The 19,725-nt window shown below is 41.2% G+C and overlaps 1 protein-coding gene across 7 annotated transcripts in view; it reads right to left on the reverse strand.

Moving 5' to 3' along the window:
* FRMD4B (FERM domain containing 4B) overlaps positions 1-19,725 on the reverse strand; it is a 365,056-nt gene that overhangs the window by 110,829 nt on the left and 234,502 nt on the right. For all 7 annotated transcript variants that reach the window (XM_088831932.1, XM_055414295.2, XM_055414297.2 and 4 more), the window contains 2 exons: positions 15,900-15,992; positions 3,071-3,155 (listed from right to left, as the gene is read on the reverse strand). In XM_088831932.1, coding sequence (XP_088688058.1) covers positions 3,071-3,155; positions 15,900-15,992 — 178 coding nt within the window. The remainder of the gene's footprint in view (positions 1-3,070; positions 3,156-15,899; positions 15,993-19,725) is intronic.

Genomic DNA, 19,725 nt, shown 5'->3' on the forward strand with positions numbered 1-19,725 from the left:
TACAATATCACAATCCCTAAGAACAAATTGATAAGCTAGACTTCATCAAAATAAAAGTCCTTTAGTTTTTGAATGACTAAGAGAACGGACAGCAAGCCACAGACTGGGAGAAAATATTTGTAATCCACATAACTGATAAAGTACTTGTATCCAGAATATAAATGCTCTGAAAGCTCATAACAAGCAAATGGCTACCCAAAGAAACTGGGCAGAAGCTTCAAACATAAAATAGATATACTAATGTAAATAAGCATATAAGAGATACTCAAACATCATATATGTCATCAGGGAAATAGAAATTAAAACTGCACCCCTATTAGAATGACTAAAATGGAAAAGATGTTGATTTCATGTGTTGACAAGAATGTGAAGGAACTAGAAATATCATAAACTGCTGGTGGGAATTTAAGACAGCACAACTACTTCAAAAAACAGTTTGGCAGAACCTTAAAAAGTTAATCCCATCTTCCACATGACCTAGCCATTCTATTCCCAGTATTTACCCAAGAAAAAAGAAAGTGTGTCAGATGCAAAGAACAGACTGTTGGACTATGTGGGAGAAGATGAGGGTGGGATGCTATGAGACAGTAGCATTGGAACATGTACATTACCATATGTAAAGCAGATGGCCAGTGCAAGTTCGATGCATGAGGCAGGGCACTCAAAGGCTGTGCTCTGGGACAATCCAGCGGGATGGGGTGGGGAGGGAGATGGGAGGGGGTTCAGGATGGGGGGACACATGTGCACCTGTGACTGATTCATGTCAATGTATGGCAAAAACCACCACAATATTGTAAAGTAATTATCCTCCAATTAAAAAAAAAAAAGTGTGTGTCCATACAATGACTTGTACATGGATGTTCATAGCAATTTTACTTGTAACATTTCCCAAACTTGCATAATCCAAATGTCCATCAATGGATGGATGGATCATTTCAAAATACATGCACATATCAAATCATCATATTATATACCTTAAACTCACACAATGTTACATGTCAATTATATCCCAGTAAGTTTGGGAGGAAAAGGGAGAAATAGCCACAAAGGTGAATGATAAACAATGTTTTAGTTATACCATGGAATATTATTCAGCAATAAAAAAGGAAAGGGCTATTGCAACCACTGAAGCCTGCAGGCCCTAGAGTCTGTGCTCTGCAACAACAGAAACCACTGCAATGAGAAGCCCCAGCACTGCAAATAGAGAATAGCTCCGGCTTGCTGCAACTAGAGAAAACCCACCCACGGCCACGAAGACCCAGTACAGACAAAAGTAAAAATTAAAAAAAATTTTTTTCAAGAAAAAAGGAAAGGGTTATTGATACAACATAGAAGAATCTCAAAATAATTATGCTCATTGAAAGAATACAAAAAGATTGTCTACTATATGATTCCACTTATATAGAACTCTGCTACTGCTGCTGCTGTTGCTAAGTCGCTTCAGTCGTGTCCGACTCTGTGTGACCCCATAGACGGCAGCCCACCAGGCTCTGCCGTCCCTGGGATTCTCCAGGCAAGAACACTGGAGTGGGTTGCTATTTCCTTCTCCAATGCATGAAAGTGAAAGTGAAGTCACTTAGTTGTGTCTGACCCGCAGCGAACCCATGGACTGCAGCCTACCAGGCTCCTCCGTCCATTGGATTTTCTAGGCAAGAGTACTGGAGTGGCTTGCCATTGCCTTCTCCGATATAGAACTCTAGAAAATGTATAATCTACTGTGAGAAAAAGCAGATCTTTAATTGCTGGGTATATTGACTATCTTGATTGTCATGATCATTTCAAGAGTATTACTTATATTAAGACTTAGAAAAGTATACACTTTAATTATGTTCAGTCAATTATATCTCCATAAAGCTATTTAAAAAATGACGACAAATATTCTGCTCCTTGCCGAGTTTTACACTAACTGAAGCTGTATGTATGCAGTGGGCAGAAAGGGGTTCCCACCAGCCCTGGAAGCAGGTGTGGGATCCGAGATCCTGAACACTATAAAGATAAAGGAAGCAGCTGGGCTTCAGCTGAGCCTATTTTGGCTTGGGGACTCCCCACCCTTGCCTGGGGTATGGTTTGTGGAGATCCGACTAGAGGAGGCCAGACTAGAGGCCTTTAAAGCAAAGTTTATCTGCAAGGAGATAAGATTAAAAATGGAAAATGTCTAAAACTTCCACAGCAATTTGACTGGCATGGCTGCAACATACAAGCTGGGGTCATTTTTCTCTCAATTCACATGTACTGAATTTTATAAAAGCTTCATGTCCTCCACAGTTTGGATACAAATGAAAAACAATAAAGCAAAAAACAGATCCTTTGCCACAGATAACTGAGGCTCTGCCTTAAGATATGGGGCTCTGAGCAGAGGCCCCTAAGGAAGACTGGTTTCAAAGTAGGATAAATGTAGGGTGTACTCTGTTAGACCAGATTTCTGGCCTGACTTCTGTGAGGCTTTGGTCAGTCTGACTGCTCCACCTGTGTGTCCTTCTGGGTCATTCTGTGTGGAGTTATGAGAGCACTGCAGACAGAGGTGATTCTGTGTATTTCCTGACTCAGAATTTGAGAAGAGCTGCCTTTCCTCTATTTTTAAAAAAATTGTTTTGCTTTGATTTATGGGGTAGGATGGGTCGCAAAGAGTCAGACATGACTGAGCGACTGAACTGAACTGAACTGAACTGATGGGGTAGGATACACGAAGGAAAAAGATTATGTCCTCTATTGCACAGCACAGGGAACGCCGCTCAATGCTATGTGGCAGCCTGGCTGGGAGGGGAGTTTGAGGGAGAATGGATACATGTATATATGTATGGCTGAGTCCCTCTTCTATCCACCTAAAACTATCACAGTGGTGTTAACTGGCTATACTCCAACACAAAATAAAAAGTTTAATAAGAAAAGTAACATAGAGAATAGTATGTCTGTGTGAAACATAGTAAAGGATGAGAAATGTAAAGAAAAAAATATATATATTATGTCCTTTTTTCTCCATCTGAACATGAAAACAAAGGCCCTGCCATTGCTCCCTCCTAGTCCAGCCGCGCGGGGGTCCGTCACCGGCCACAGCAAACAGGGCCCTCACCTTGTGCACACAGGACTTTGCGTTCAGGAAGAACAGCTCCACAGTGGTTTTATCCTTCAGGAACGATATGCTCTCAATGTAAAACCTGGAAAACAGTACAGAAGTTTACTCCTTCAGATTCTTTTCCTTCTCTGCATGACTTCCTCATGAAGTGTCAGAGAATTACGAAGAGCCAGGGAATGGTTATGCTTTTTCATCTTTTTAAAAGCCATTTGCAACATGCATGCACACCTATAGGTATGTACGAATATGTGTGGATATATGCAGACATGCAGATAAAGTCTACAGTGTGCTGGAAGGTGAGCGAGAGAAAAGTCCAAAATGGTCACCACCTGCAAATCCATCTTTATTCTTTCCTTTATTTTATTCTCTATAAATAAATAAATATGTATAAATAAATATATATTTATATAAAAATATATAAATAAAATTTATTTATTTTATTCTTTATTCTTGCCGTTCCTTTGACACATGATCTGGGAGTTCACAATACCTCCCATAGCTTCGAAACAAATCCCAGGTGAGCTCTGAGGGCTGAAAGCTGAAGTCTGCTGAGAAAGCACTACTGTATAACTGAACCGAGAGGCCCGTGGCTCCACGGTTTTCAGACTTGGGGTGGGTGTGAGGGCCCCTGTCTACCTCGCCCCCATGCACAGGAGAGTTTCAATCACGTCCTCCTTCCCTCCTTCACTCTCATCCTTCCAGGCTCTGGGCTTTCCCTTGGCTAGAAGCCAAGCTCCTCACTTAATACTGGTCTTTCTCATGCAAATCAGGGTATTGTGGGTCTCGCTCCCTCCACTCCCTTTTCTGGGCCTTTGCTTGTTGCCTCTGTGAGGCCAAGTCCCTCCTTTGGAAAAAAGCTGACAGTCCTGAGGTGGGGAGGGGAGGAGAGTCCTATGGAAAGCTGGCTGGTTGAAGGCAGGCCTCTGGGCTGCAGGAATGGGCCAGGGGTGGAGGCCCAGAAGTTTTTCTCAAGTGTTGCAGCCCCACCTGATGAATAATGCATGAAGAGACTTAATACCCGAAGACAGCTCACAGCTAGGATCCTAGAAAAGAACACGCTCTCAATCTGGTGAGAGTCAAGATAAACCCAATCTGAAGTCCCAGGGAGCTTTGCTTTTAGCTCTGCAAAATCGTGATAGACCTTGGGCATTTGTGCTTTTTATTTATTTTTCCTCCCCTTCCACAATAAGGAAATATTTGAGAAATAAATACAGCAGCTTTAAGAGGCGGTGAAAGATTTTATCACTGAGATGGTAAAAATCATTTGAAAAATTCCACCCTTAGTGTTGAATCATCAAGGGAGGTTTCAGAAAGAGAATAAATCCTATTTTCACTTAGAAGGGTTTATCTCACTTATTAGTGAACTTAATGAAGACTGATGAGTGTAGGGGTGTACAAGAAGGGAAAGTTAAGGATTAAGGGGTGGGGGGAGATGAACAGTTGGAGGGAAAAACCAGCTTTGGGATCAAGAATGTAGAATATGGAGTCCCAGTTCCATCATTTATTACCTGGGTGGCCTTGGGCAAGTTAGTTAGCTTCTTTGTGTCTTCTCTAAACTGCTGCTATGACTGCACTTACCTCACAGGGTTTTGGAAGAATTAAATGAGATAACACAAAAGGATATGAAACAACAAATGCTAATGATTGCTAATAAAAATCCATTTTCTGGAATTTAATGCTATGTGGCCTGGCGGACGTGGACTTAAGCTTAGAGTCTAAGATACTTCATCTATATGGTGGAGATAAGGATGGCCATAGTAGGGACTTTATGAAATGTCCAATACAGCCTATGGATCAAAGATGGTTGGAGCCTCTTGTCCTGCCAGTGGTAGATCAGATCAGATCAGTCGCTCAGTCGTGTCCAACTCTCCGCGACCCCATGAATTACAGCACGCCAGGCCTCCCTGTCCATCACCAACTCCCGGAGTTCACTCAAACTCATGTCCACAGAGTCGGTGATGCCATCCAGCCATCTCATTCTCCGTCGTCCCCTTCTCCTCCCGCCCCCAACTTTTCCCAGCATCAGAGTCTTTTCCAGTGAGTCAACTCGTTGCATGAGGTGGCCAAAGTATTGCAGTTTCAGCTTTAGCATCAGTCCCTCCAATGAACATCCAGGACTGATCTCCTTTAGAATGGACTGGTTGGATCTCCTTGCAGTATAAGGGACTCTCAAGAGTCTTCTCCAACACCACAGTTCAAAAGCATTGATTCTTTGGCGATCAGCCTTCTTCACAGTCCAACTCTCACATCCATACATGACCACGGGAAAAACCATTGCCTTGACTAGATGGACCTTGGTTGGCAAAGTAATGTCTCTGCTTTTTAAGATACTATCAAGGTTGGTCATAACTTTCCTTCCAAGGAGCAAGCGTCTTTTAATTTCATGGCTGCAATCAGCATCTGCAGTGATTTTGGAGCCCAAAAAAATAAAGTCTGACACTGTTTCCACTGTTTTTCCATCTATTTCCCATGAAGTGATGGGACCAGATGCCATGATCTTTGTTTTCTGAATGTTGAGCTTCAAGCCAAACTTTTCACTCTCCTCTTTCACTTTCATCAAGAGGCTTTTGAGTTCCTCTTCACTTTCTGCCATAAGGGTAGTGTCATCTGCATATCTGAGGTTATTGATATTTCTCCCAGCAATCTTGATTCAAGCAGGTTTTAGAAAAGGCAGAGGCACCAGAGATCAAATTGCCAACATCCGCTGGATCATGGAGAAAGCAAGAGAGTTTCAGAAAAACATCTATTTCTGCTTCATTGACTATGTCAAAGCCTTTGACTGTGTCGATCACAATAAACTGTGGAACATTCTGAAAGAGATGGGAATCCCAGACCACCTGACCTGCCTCTTGAGAAACCTGTATGCAGGTCAGGAAGCAACAGTTAGAACTGGACATGGAACAACAAACTGGTTCCAAATAGGAAAAGGTGTACGTCAAGGTTGTATATTGTCACCTTGCTTATTTAACTTACATGCAGAGTACATCATGAGGAACGCTGGGCTGGAAGAAGCACAAGCTGGAATCAAGATTGCTGCCAGTGGTAACCTGATGAAATTGTCCATTGCCTCCTGCTCCCTAGATTCCTGCAGAGCCAGGATTCCTATCTTTTCTGAAGCCTTGTTAGTCCAGTTTTTCCTTCAATTCTGTTAGCTTAGCCATAATTGGTTTCTGTGGCTGGCAACCAGAGAATCCAAGTCAGTAGAGGACTTCCCACGTGCTAGGGACAGTATGCAGGGCTCTATATACATGCTGCCATTTAACTTCAGCAAAACCAGATGCCAGTGGTAGCAAGTTATTAACCCATCTTACAGATAAGAAAACTGAGATGCAACATAAAGTCAACTTCCCCAAGTCACTCAGGTAGAAAATGGGAGAGCCATGATTCAAATGAAGGCCTTTCAGAATTCAAAGTTCCTACTCCAAACCAATATGATAGGATGCTTTCCTATAATAATAATCTCAATGAAATATAACATGTACACAATGCCAGGGGGCCCAAGGGAGCAATGCAATTAAGTCAGCTTATGAATCAAGAGAGAGAAGGCAGCCGAACTGAAACCCAGAAGACTCTGTGTCATAGGACACGCTGTCTCCTAGGACAATTGAGCCCAGTCTTAAAGAATGCATGAGTTCACCAGGTAACGAAGGGAGGAAGGGCATCCCAGGGAGAGGGCGTGTTAGCCAGATCAAACCTCTTTCTAGTCTTCAAGAATTAAAAAAACCACAATGCAGGGAGCTGGGAGGCTTAGCACCAAATCAACTTGTAACATGTCCACCTCCGCACAGATAACTTCGTACTAGACATCGGGCTCCTCTTGTTTCTGAAGCCCGGGTCCCTGACTGTACCCTAGTTCCAGTAAACAGGACCCTATCTTGTTTTCCAGTACTTTCTGGCAACCTGCCCTGTTGCCTTCTAACTTTCTGCCTAGGCATCAGATTACCCACTTTCTGAATCCACAGTCCCCTCTCTCCCTCAGGGAAGCCACTGAGATGACTATATTTATGGAGGGTTTGAAAAGTACATATGGTTCTTCAGGAGAATGGCTCCCTAGGCACACCTATCAACACGTTCTATGAACTGAAAACAGAATCTAAGGATTCTCAGTGAAATAAAACGGACTATCCCAGACTTGTAAAATAAAGACCTTTTGTCTCAAGGCATTTTTGTTTTTTTGGTAAAAGGATACCGTTTCCCTTCTGCATGCTTACTGTGAATGATTTCACTAAGATTTTGTGAAGTCAAAGCCCACGGTTCAATTTTCAGCCTTGAAACAAACCCAAGCTTTTGGGTTAGGCATATGTTCTGGAGACAGGCCTCATACAATTTAACAACTGTAATTTCTTGAGAATTTGCCTTCTTGAGAAGAGGTTGTCTCTACTTTTCACGGTCCCCCCCTTAGCATTTCTCTCTCCTTGTTGATGGGACAGGTGTTCACCTAACCGCTACTCAGTGATAACAGAACATCAACCTCAATGGCGTGACAAAGTTGGAGTAGGGGCAGGCCTGTCAGCCGGATGATGATACACGTGGGTTGAAAAGCAGAAGACTGTGGTTGTTTGGGTTGGGCTATCCGTTAGTGGTCACTGTCACGTAGGTGGCCCATATTTCCCTCCTGTGTCATTTATTTATCATGATCAAAAGTCAACACCTCAGGGAATTCCCTGGTGGTCCAGTGGTTAGGACTCAGCACTTTCACTGCCGTGGTCCAGGTTCAATCTCTGGTCAGAGAACTCAGTAAGATGCCATAAGCTGTGAGGTGTGGCAAAAAAACAAAACAAAACAAACTGGGGCACAAAAATAAGAGTCAACATCACAGAGTTGGGGAGATACTAGGTTGAAGTCCAGCCCCAACACTGATCCACGCTGGGGTCTTGGGCCAAACTGCGTGGCCTCTTGTCGTCTCCCTTTGCTCAAGTGTTCTTTCAGCGGTCAGTGAGTGGTGGTGATTATTACTATGTTATTATTATCTGTCTGCCAGGGAGACTATAACAAGAGGTGCAGACTTAGCTGGGGACCTCTTTAAAACCAACTGTAAAAACAAGAATGGAAATTCCAGTATCTTTTCTAAGCTTATTCTCTTAGGGAAGTAGGATGCTACAAAGGTGTCCACCTTGACCAAGAATGGGAAAACACTCCGAAACGAATGTTCTGACCGCTTAGGATTTCTCCCCAACTGAGCATATTTCTTTTGTTTTCTAGAATCTTTGCTATGTCTGAGCGATAGCATCAAAGAAGGCAAACTGGGCAGGAATGACTCGATGATTTCTCACTGCACAATACTGACTTTGTGACTGGTGTCCAGTGAGGGCTGCCTTCAAACACCTTGCTCCTGATTTCACTCAGTTATTGCGGGTAATTTCAGGCATTTACTGCAGCCACCTGCCTAAGTAGATTTCTATCAGGTTCTAATCTACATTCTGAACACAGAGATCTGTATTTATTGCTTATAATGACCCTGCAACGTCACAGTCCTGCTTTATGATGCACGCTGAAGACAGCGGGGTAATTGAAGTGTGTTTCACTTTCTCCAAAGGATGATGCAGAACCTCTATGTTCCCTTTCATCTTTGGGAGGGGTGCGCTTTTAGAGAACTCCCCAAGGGAAGCACTATTGGCTTCTACATTGTGCTCCCCTGCCAGGAAAACTCTGCCTCACTTCCGGATTTCCAGGCAACCCTAGAAGAAGCAGAGAGGGCCCTCCAGGTGAACCTGTAGAAACCTGCCCTGTTGCTCCCCTCTCTGCATGACTCTTTCTGAGTTCTCCAGGGAAAGGCTGGAGGCCCAGGAGGGTAAGGGCCTTGCTGTGACCAGTACAAAAGGGGAGGGAGTCATCTGCCCCAGGCAATGAGAAGTGTTCGGGTCCCATGGTGAATTCCACGTCCTTGCTTCAAATTGCAAAATAGCCCGCCCCAGTCCACCATGAGCCAAGTAGGGACAAACTCTCTGAAAAGCAGACAGGAAGAAGAAGGAGAGGTTAATTGTTTTAGGGAGGTGATGGCTGGGCGGAGTGAATGAAATGATGAAATCTTCCACCCAGTGCAAAAGTAAATGGGTCAGGGACTTCCCTGGTGGTCCAGTGGCTAAGACTCTCCACTCCCAATGCAGAGAACTTGGGTTCAATCCCTGGTCAAGGAACTAGATCCCATATGCCACAACTAAGATGCTGCATGCCATAAACTAAGACCTGCTGCAGCCAAATAAATAAATAAATATTTTACAAAAATAACAAAAAAAGAGTGAGTCAGACCCAAGCCAGACAGTTTCCAAACTTCCATATTCAATGATCATATATCACATTATGGAATTTTTTTACCCCCTGAACAGGTGGTTGAGGCAGTCTTTGTTATTTTTATATCATAAAAATAGTTTACATTTAGCGAGGGTCTTCATGACATGTTAACATCCTCCAACAACCCGCCTGTATTACTGTTATTTCCTATTCCATCTTCTAGGTGAGGAGCAAAGCCCATAGAGGCTGCCAAAGGCCACAAAGGTAATACACAGAAGAGTTAGGGTTAAAAGTCAAGAGCAAGGTGAAAGCACTGGTTTTTAAGGGATGAGTGAAGTCTATCTGGTTATGTTGAAGACTTATTTTTGTTATTTTTTTTAATTGGAGGATAATTGCTTTACAATGTTGTGTTTTTGCTGGACAAAAACATGAATCACCCATAAGTATACATATATCCCCAAAGACTTTCTTTTTGTATTTTCCTGACTTAGAGAATGCTACTGGCCAGGGATGTTGCAAACATCCCATAGAACAGCTTGGCTCCCTACAGTGAAGAATTACCTGGCCCCCAGGAATGCTAACCTGAGTTCATGGCCGAGCTTTGAACTTCTGTACCCTACAGCCTTTTCACCCTTCATAATACTCCTGCCTTCCTCTGCCCTTTCAGTGTCACACTGAAGATAGATTAGAGAGGAGACTGAGCAGATTCCCACAAACGCTGTCTGATATGTGATCCAGGGAGCACACAGAAACGTAATCCTGTACGAAAGTGGAATTGAGGTTCAGCCTGTGTTTTGAATGATTCTGTGTCTTCCTGGAACTCTCATATGAATGAGGATGGTGGATCCTCAAAGACAGAGTCTGCTTACCAACTGCCTGCAGGTTCAAGTATAGGTTAGGCCAGGAGGTCACAGTCAATATTAAGGCAACCAACAGATGCTTTCCCCAGGTTCTGGGATAACATTCAGATCGACTTGTGGTGGTGGGCAAAGAGGTCTGGCTGACTCACACATCTGCCTCAAATACCTCTGTTGGACCCAAGGTAGAAGGAACCCTTCATTTCTCTGTGCTTTTTAATCACATTCCTCTGGGAAGAGATGAACTTTCCTGTCCTCTCCTTACTGTAAATCATCTCTCTAAAATAACTCATGGCTATCCAGCCACGAACACTTTTTTTCCTTTTATTATACTTCACACTTGCATTTTTAAAAAATTGTTTAATGTGTTCATTGTAGGAATATATAAATAGACAAGCAAAAAATCATTCCCATAATCGATCTCTGTTGTTTAGTCTCTAAGTTGTGTCCGACTCTTTGTGACCCCACGGGCTGCAGCATTCCAGGTTTCCCTGTCCTTCACTATCTCCTGGAGTTTGCCCAAGTTCGCATCCAGTGAGTTGGTGATTCTATCCAACCATCTCATCCTCTGCCACCCCTTCTTTTGTGCTCAATCTTTTCCAGCATCAGGGTCTTTTCCAATGAGTCAGCTCTTCCAATCAGGTGGACAAAGTATTGGAGTTTTTGGCTTCAGCATCAGTTCTCACAATGAATTTTCACGGTTGATTCCCTTGAAGAAATCACTCTACCCAGAGATTAATGACTTAACATTTTAATTTTTTTACTACTCACATCTTTTACTTAAGTGCACTCCTGTGGTCTGCTTTTATTCCCTAGAATATGTCGGGAGCACCTTTCTCTTTCAATAAATCTTGCTTCACCAGAATCTTTACCTGTTGTGCTGTATTCCGAATGTTTGTCTTCCTTTAAAAAACAAGCAAACAAACAACCAGAATGATGTGGATCCATGAGTTGTAGTCATAAGGCTTCCTTGAGTTAAACTCTTTCTACATGTTCCAGAAACAGGCCAGGGGGTGATAAAAGACTTGAAAAAAGTCTTTCAAAGACTGTGTTTGCAGCAACTTTGACTGAAAGGTAGCAGTGTTTGCGCACATCTCCTACCAGAACTCTCCACACACGGCCAACTCTCAGCCCCAAGTGTCACACACAATACTTAGTGGTCCCTCTGAGAAGTCACTTACAGTCCCTGAATCTCACAAAGGTGGTTTGAAAAGAGGAGGCGCCAAAGAGGGAAGACCAGAAAGAAAGGAAAAAAAAAAAGACCAAGAGGCAGTATGATAAATGCAGAGCAGGAGGGAAAAGACCCAAGACCCCGTCTCTGCTGGAGCTGGGTGGTACCAGCCAGAGACACCTCCTCCCCTGAGGCAATGGGAGCTTTTCCAATGAGGTCACGCCCAATCCCCTCCCTAACCTCCCCACTTCTGATTTTTAAATGCCTGCTTGCTCACTATCAAGCTTTTCAAATGCTTACATCTGGGCTGCATTACCAAAGAGGCCTTTGTGTTTGTGGAAGATAATTTACAGCTGCAGATAACAACCCAGGCCTGGAGGAGTCCCTTGGCAGCCTGGGGGCATTTGGACTCACAGGAAAACAGGATGGGTTAAATGAATTACGGTGCATACATAAATTATGGGGCGTCAATACACACATGTGTCACACCTAGAGTTACAACCTACCACTGAGATTTTATAACTAAAGCAAAGACAAAGGTTTAATTCTGAAATTCATCAAGGGAGAACTAAGTGCCTTCACTTGAAATGTTTTCTTCAATCCATGCAGAAGCTGCATGTATTTCTGAGCTGCTCCCTGCATCCTGGGAGATATTAACCAGAAGAAAGTCTTTCCCTGTAAATCTGAAGGATGCAAGTGTTTAACTCAGGAATCAGTGAAACAGTGAAACAATGTTGTTGTTTGGTCCCTAAGTTGTGTTTGACTCTTTGCAATGAGCCAGGCTCCTTGAGATTCTCCAGGCAAGAATACTGGAGTGGGTTGCCATTTCTACTACTGGGCATCTATCTTCCCAACCCAGGGATTGAACCCTCATCTCCCACATTGGCAGGCGGATTCATCACTGAGTCACCTGGGAAGCCCAGTGAAAGGATACAGGTCAAATATGTGGTTCAGTGACTGCCATAAGGTTAATGCTACATTTTAATAGACAGGAAACCTCTTCAGAGCAAAGCTTTATGGTATTTTTCTTTTTCGTAAACACTATACTTTTTAAAAAAAATGATAGTCTCTTATATTTGCATATTACTCTGCGAAGTTATTTTGTATTCACTGATCTCTTTTTAATTCACAACCAACTTGCCCAAGATCACACTCACTATCTCCAGGACACAGTATCAGAATGTGGGCCAGGAAAGTGGAAGTTTTGGGGACTGGAGGGGTGACTCTTTAAAAAATTTCCTATAGTGATTCAGATATGTGGCCCTTCTCCTCCTGGGGAAGCTCTGAAATGCAACATACCTTTTCATCTTATGGCTTCTATTACAGTGATCATTTGTTCACTGTAAAATGCCATCACTTACTGAACTTATCTTTACTGTTGGCATTTGGATATCTTTATTTTTATTTATGTATTTTTGTTGCACTGTGAGATCTTAGTTCCCAGATCAAGGATTGAACCTGGGCCCCAGCAGTGAAAGCACAGAAGGAATTCCGCTACATTTGGATATTCTTAATTGTTAGCAATGAAAAGAGCAGTTATGCACATCCATATAACACATTGCTTCAGTGGGGTTTCCTTCCTTTGTATGCACTAACCACTCAGCAGTGTGGACTTCAGTGTCCATGAGCAAGCGACTCATACCTGCTGATGGGAAAGGCAGTGACCTTGAAATCAAAAGAGACCATGTGTATTTCTAGAGGCTTCTATGGTGACTATGTGTCCAGATACAATCAAATGCTCTTTGGTTCTATTCTTCAGTGACTCGCATCTGTTGTCACTTCAGGCAACCTGGGGCGGGTAGTGGCGAGGTCTGTTAGGACATAAGTATCAGCAGCGGTCCTGTTTACTCAGAAGAGGAGGCTAGAGACCCCCCGAGAGACCAGTGACTTCACTGGGGTGGCTACTGTCCCACGTGAGAGACCCCTGGAGAACTGCATTCCACTCACTGACCTCGGTCAGTTCATTTATTTTCTTGGTGTATGCTTTTTGCTCTATCATTTAATTAAATTGAAGTAACAACAAGTCCTTAATTGGAATAATAACAAAGACTATTATGATCTCACTGCACAGTTGGCAAGAAGAATTAAGTGAATAATTAAAAAACCTGATAAGGGCTTTTAAACATGTGAGTAGTTAAGGGAAAGTAAAGCTAAGTGATTATGGGACACTTGTGAGATAAAGGCTGAAACTCACAAACAGGCAGCAGGCAACTTCTGACTCCCCAGAACCTGCTTTGGAAAGACAGGGCTGCCTTATGAGTGACTGCTCAGAAGGGAAGACTAACTTTCTCTCCTGGCATTTTGAGATAAAAAATAGATCAGAGAGTAGTGGTCAAAGAACGAGTGCTTGTTAAATTCTCCAAAGACATAAAGCTCTCACTGAGTAGTCAGGCTACAGAAACTCTACATGTGTGCACAGAGATGGAAGTACAGGGATGTTAGCTGCAATGCACATTTTAATAGATCACTGGAAAGAGCCTACAGGCTTAATAGGAGCCTGAACAGCTAAATTATGGATGTGCAAAGAAGTAAATTAGACTTTTGTATACCCAAGGAAAGATCTGCTGAGGCTGAAGCTCCAATACTTCGGCCACCTGCTGAGAAGAGCTGACTCACTGGAAAAGACCCTGATGCTGGGAAAGATTGAAGGCAGGATGAGAAGGGGGCAACAGATGATGAGATGGTTGGATGGCATCACCGACTCAAGGACTTGAGTCTGAGCAAACTCCAGGAGATGGTGAAGGACAGAGGAGGCTGGTGTGCTGCAGTCCATGTGGTCACAAAGAGTTGGACATGACTTAGTGACTTAACAACAACAACAAAGGAAAACTCTCCAGGTTAGGGGGAAAAAAAAGTAAATCACCAAATAATTTATCAGCATTATTTTTCTCTAAGAAGAAGAGCAAATTGGGGAAAAAGCAAGGGAGAGGCCTGGTGGAGAATAAGTCTTCTTTTTCATGCTATACTTTCAGGAAATTTGAAATGTTTACAGTAATAATAAAATTCTTTGTGAAAAAAGATACTGATTTATGTTGAGCCATTCCCCTACACAATACAAGATGAAAGTTTTTCTATGCTTACTAATGTATATATTTTTTCTTATTGCTGATGGTCTGTGTTTGTTTTCTTCTCCATTTCCATGGACACAGCACTCATATCACACTCCAGGAAACTCCTATTTTTGTTTTGTTTAGGATTTCTGTGCACTTTTTCATGCGACTACATCCTGGACAAATCACCATTACGCTACCTTCTTCCTGGGTTTTAAAATGTGCCTTCTGGTGGTTAGGAAAAAGAAATCTAAACCAGATTTCAGAGTAAAAAGCAGAAAACAAATTGAGGGCTGTCAATACTTTATTTACTGAATAAGGAGCAGCCTCCATCCTCAATCACCATCAATTCATATTAAAAAATAAACAAAAAGGTAAGACAATCAGGACACCTTATTATGACACTTTTGGATTGCATGGAGCATAAGGAGGTTAAAAAAAAGTGTCTGTGGAAACTGACATGATTTTATCAGGTAATCAATCATTGTATAACCACCCTCCTCCCCCAAAAAAGACATGAAGCCTCCACCAACATGTCATAAAACAAGTATAGTCCAGCATCCAAAAAATAACATAAGCTCAGAATACAGGTCCATTCTTCAGGTTGATCTAGTTTTATGAAAACATACTTAAATTTATGGGAAATCTTCTACCTTAGCTTATTTTATCGTATTTGGCTTCAGATCAAGAAAACAAATTTATCATGAAAATATATCAAATTCAGGATAGTGGCGAGGGGCTAGTACCTAAGAAGGGGTTCTCAGCAAAACTGGTAACATTTTATTTCTTAACCTGGCTACAGGAACACGGAAGTATTACTCTTTATAACATTTTATTATCTTTAATGTGAAAAAATATTTCTATCATTGGCCGACTATAAGAAACTACTGATTTAATGGAATACATCCATGTCAGGAGAAAATAACTGAGGCCCATATGTATGGTTAAGTGATCTGCCCAAGCAGAGCTCAGAGAACAAATCAAGGATTCCTTCCTAGCAGTCTCTCTTCAGGAAATCAGAATGTAGATTTCTGCATTAAGTTAATTCTTTCCATAAGCAGTTGTTTGCATTTTATTGTCTATTCCAATTAAGGTGTGAAACTGTATAAAATTCAATTATTTCCATAGTCTCTAGAAAACATACATACATAATATGTAAAATAATGTTTGTATATTTCAAATTATAATAATCTAGAAGTATGTTGAGTCAAAAGCAGGTTATATATTGAAATATATTACCTATGGTTTTTAGCTTTACATAGATTCAAGAGCCTTTGAAAACTAAAGGAAGGTGAGTCTATCCTTCATCTTCAAAGGAAAACAGTTCTACACGTATCTATGGTAACTCATTCCCCAGACTAAGACAGCAGAGAATCTCTTTCACATAATATTTTTTTTGACAGGTCTCTTCCTTTTTTAAATTCTTTATCTCTGATCACCAAGAATTTTTTTTTTCTCTTAAAAAAAAAAAGAAGAAAAGCCCCGAGGGGATGGTGGACGTGTCTCTAGATACAAACCTCACAGAGAAGTACAAGATGGTTGGGCCTGGTTTCTTGGGTAAATCGTGGTCAAGGACTCGGTGGTCTAGCTGAAGCCAGTTTTGCTGACCCCTGTAAGAGTAAAATAAGGAAAAAGGATTACACAGAAAGCCAGAGCAAGTTTCAAGAAACACTGTGTTGGCAGAGCTGTGGGGTAACAGTTACACTCACATGTGGATGGTAGGAGTATAACCTGTTACCACCAGTAATAGGGTCAACGGAGCAATTTCTATCAAGATTATAAAAGCACCTGCCTCTGGACCAGCATATTCATTTCTGGGAGTTAATCAGGGTAAAATCACACATGTGGAAAATGGGCCTGTATAAAGCCACTCACTGCAGCACTGTTTATAGCAGCAAAAAGGCTCGAAACAACCTAAGCATCCAACAGGATATTGTTTAAAAAAAAATGAATGTAAACAGCAATGAACTACTATGCAGCCACACAAAAGATCAGAAATATCTTTACAAATTTATTGTGAATGATTTTTAAAATACACTGTTAAGTGAAAATGAAAGATGCATAACAATGAGTATAATATATTGCCATTATTTTAATTAAAAAAAGAATACCTAGACATATGTGTATTTATATTATAGAAATAACTCAGAGAGTGTATCATAAAATGAACAAGAAACTGAAAACACTGGTTGCCTTTGAGGTAAAAACTAAATTTTAATTAAATACAAAATCTGAAATATTTTAGATAATCAAGAAGGGAAAATTTTTTGTTTCAATGAAAAAGGACAAACACAGACAACAATACTACAGTTTTTATAAGAAATATGGGGTTGACACACTAGTATATCCTCGAGTGTGAAGTCAAGTGGGCCTTAGGAAGCATCACTCTGAACAAAGCCAGTGGAAGTGACGGAATTTCAGCTGAACTATTAAAACCCTAAAAGATGATGCTGTTGAAGTGCTGCACTCAATATGCCAGCAAACGTGGAAAACTCGGTAATGGCCACAGGACTGGAAAAGATGAGTTTTCATTCCAATTCCAAAGAAGGACAGTGCCAAAGAAAGTTCAAACCTCCGTATAAGCACGCTCATCTCACATGCGAATGAGGTAATGCTCAAAATCCTTCAAGCGAGGCATCAACTGTCCGTGAACTGAGAACTTCCAGATGTACAAGCTGGGTTTAGAAAAGGCAGAGGAACCAGAGAGCAAATTGCCAACATCCACTGGATCACAGAAAAAGCAAGAGAATTTTAGAAAAGCATCTACTTCTGCTTCATTGACTACTCTAAAGCCTGGAAAGTTTTTGACTGTGTGGATCACAACAGACTGTGGAAAATTCTTAGATGGTAATACCAGACCACTTTACCGATTTAATGAGAAACCCGCATGCAGGACAAGAAGCAACGGTTAAGTCAGAACTGGACATGGAATAACAGACTGGTTCCAAACTGAGAAAGGAATACGACAAGGCCGTACATTTTTATCCGATTTATTTAACTTACATGATGAGTACATGATGTGAAATGCCTGGGCTGGATGAAGCTGGAATCAAGATTGTTGGGAGAAAAATAAACAACCTCAGATATGCAGATGACACCACCCTAATGGCAGAAAGTGAAGAGGAACTAAAGACCCTCTTGATGAAGGTGAAAGAGGAGAGTGAAAAAGCTGGCTTACAACTCAGCACTCAAAAAGCTAAGATCATGGCATCCGGTACCATCACTTCATGGCAAATAGAGGAGAAAAAAATGGAAATAATAGCAGATTTTCTTTTCTTGGGCTCCAAAATCACTGAGGATGGTGATTGTAGGCATGAAATTAAAAGATGCTTTTTCCTTAGGAGAAAAGCTGTGACAAATCCAGACAGCATTAAAAAGCTGACATATCACTTTGCCAACAAAGGTCTGTTTGATCAAAGCTATGTTTTTTCCAGTAGTCTTGTATGGATGTGAGAATTGGACCATAAAGAAAGCTGAATGCTGAAGAATCAATGTTTTCCATCTGTGGTGCTGAAGAAGACTCTTGAGGGTCCCTTGGATTGCAAGGAAATCAAACCAGTCAATCCTAAAGGAAATCAACCCAGACTATTCATTGGAAGGACTGATGCTGAAACACCAGTACTTTGGCCACCTGATGCAGAGGCGATTCACTGAAAAAGACTTTGATGCTGGGAGAGATTGAGGGCAGGAGGAGGAGGGGACGACAGAGGATGAGATGGTTGGATGGCATCACTGACTCAATGGACATGAATTTGAACAAACTCCAGGAGATAGTGAAGGACAGGGAAGCCTGGCTTGCTGCAGTCCAGGAGAGTTGGACACAACTTAGTGACTGAACAAGACTAGTATATATAGAATAGATAACGAATAAGAAACTAGTGAACAGCACAAGGAACTCTATTCAATACTCTGTAATGACCTATATGGGAAGAGAATCTAAAAGAGTAGATATATATGTATGTAATATTGACTCACTTTGTTTACAGCAGGGAACTAAAATAACATTGTAAATCACCTATATGTCAATAAAAAATTAATTTAAAAGATTAAAATATGGGGTCAAATACTCTGGGAGCTGTTTTTGGATATACATTATGGACTTCCTACTATTTAACCATGTATCTGATGATTCATTCAAGGGCTTCACTAAATTCATTGGTATAAACATTCTCCTGAAATTGTGACCTGAGGGATGGAAGACACTGTGGCTGGGGATTGCTTGCATGACTTTCCCACTAGTTGATCCATTTTAGATTGCAAATTCCCAGAGGGCAGAGACTTCATTTGCTTGCTTAGGCAAAACTTCATGCTGATAGTGTATGTAGTGTCAAATTATAACAAAGCTGATAATGATTCAGGAGGTATTTTCCACCCTATTTTGGTCTTTGAATAAATAATGCTTTTTTAAAAATCAGAAAACTCTAAGTTGTATTTATTATAAGTATTTAGGAAATGGAGGTAAGAATAATAATAATGACGATAATAATAGCTAATTTCTATTGAGCAAGTACTTAGTGCCAACCAACTTGGTACTTCTAAAAAATATTAATACTATATTTTACAGTAAGTCTGAAAAGAAAATTAGCAGAGCTAGGATATGAACCCAGACTTTGAATACAGGAGAAAGTGAGATTAGGGGATTGAATCAGCTTTCCTAATAACTTTTAGCTTGATTTTGTCACTTACTATGTTTTTTTTTTTATTATTATTATTTATTTTGTCACAAGTTTTAATACAGGGTAAAAAGTGTGTCTTTATTTCTGTAATAATTAGATGAGGCTTCTGATAACTGTCTCTAGTTTTCCTTCGAGGAATATTATTAAGATAAATAAGCTGATATAAGTGACATAAGGGAAGAGTCATAGAATTACTGCTTTTGTGGGTAAAAAGTATACAAGGATTGGGGTGTGTGTGTGTGTAAGTCACTACAGTCATGTCCAGCTCTTTTTCAACCACATGGACTTTAGCCTGCCAGGTTCCTTTGAACATGGGACTCTCTAGGCAAGAATATTGGAGTGGGTTGCCATTTCCTTCTCCTGGGGATCTTTTGAACCCAGGGATCAAACCCTGGTCTACCTGCATTGTAGGTAGATTCTTCACCATTGAGCCACTTGGGAAGCCCCACGATTCAGGTTAACATGTTACTTTCTAGTCTTTGAGACTAAAATGAGATCAAAAGGCACTTGATATTTATAACCGGCTTTTCTCAAATTTTTCCATCAGCAAATGGGATAGATCTAATGAATACCTCAAAAAGACAGTTGAATCTACACATTTCACCTCTATTACCTGTGATAAACCACTTTCAAACCACAATCACAGAAAACTAACCAATCTGATGAC

Source organism: Moschus berezovskii, chromosome 24 (assembly GCF_049115385.1).
Source record: "Moschus berezovskii isolate FMDL1 chromosome 24, NW_MosBer_1.0, whole genome shotgun sequence".
Lineage (NCBI taxonomy): Eukaryota > Metazoa > Chordata > Mammalia > Artiodactyla > Moschidae > Moschus > Moschus berezovskii.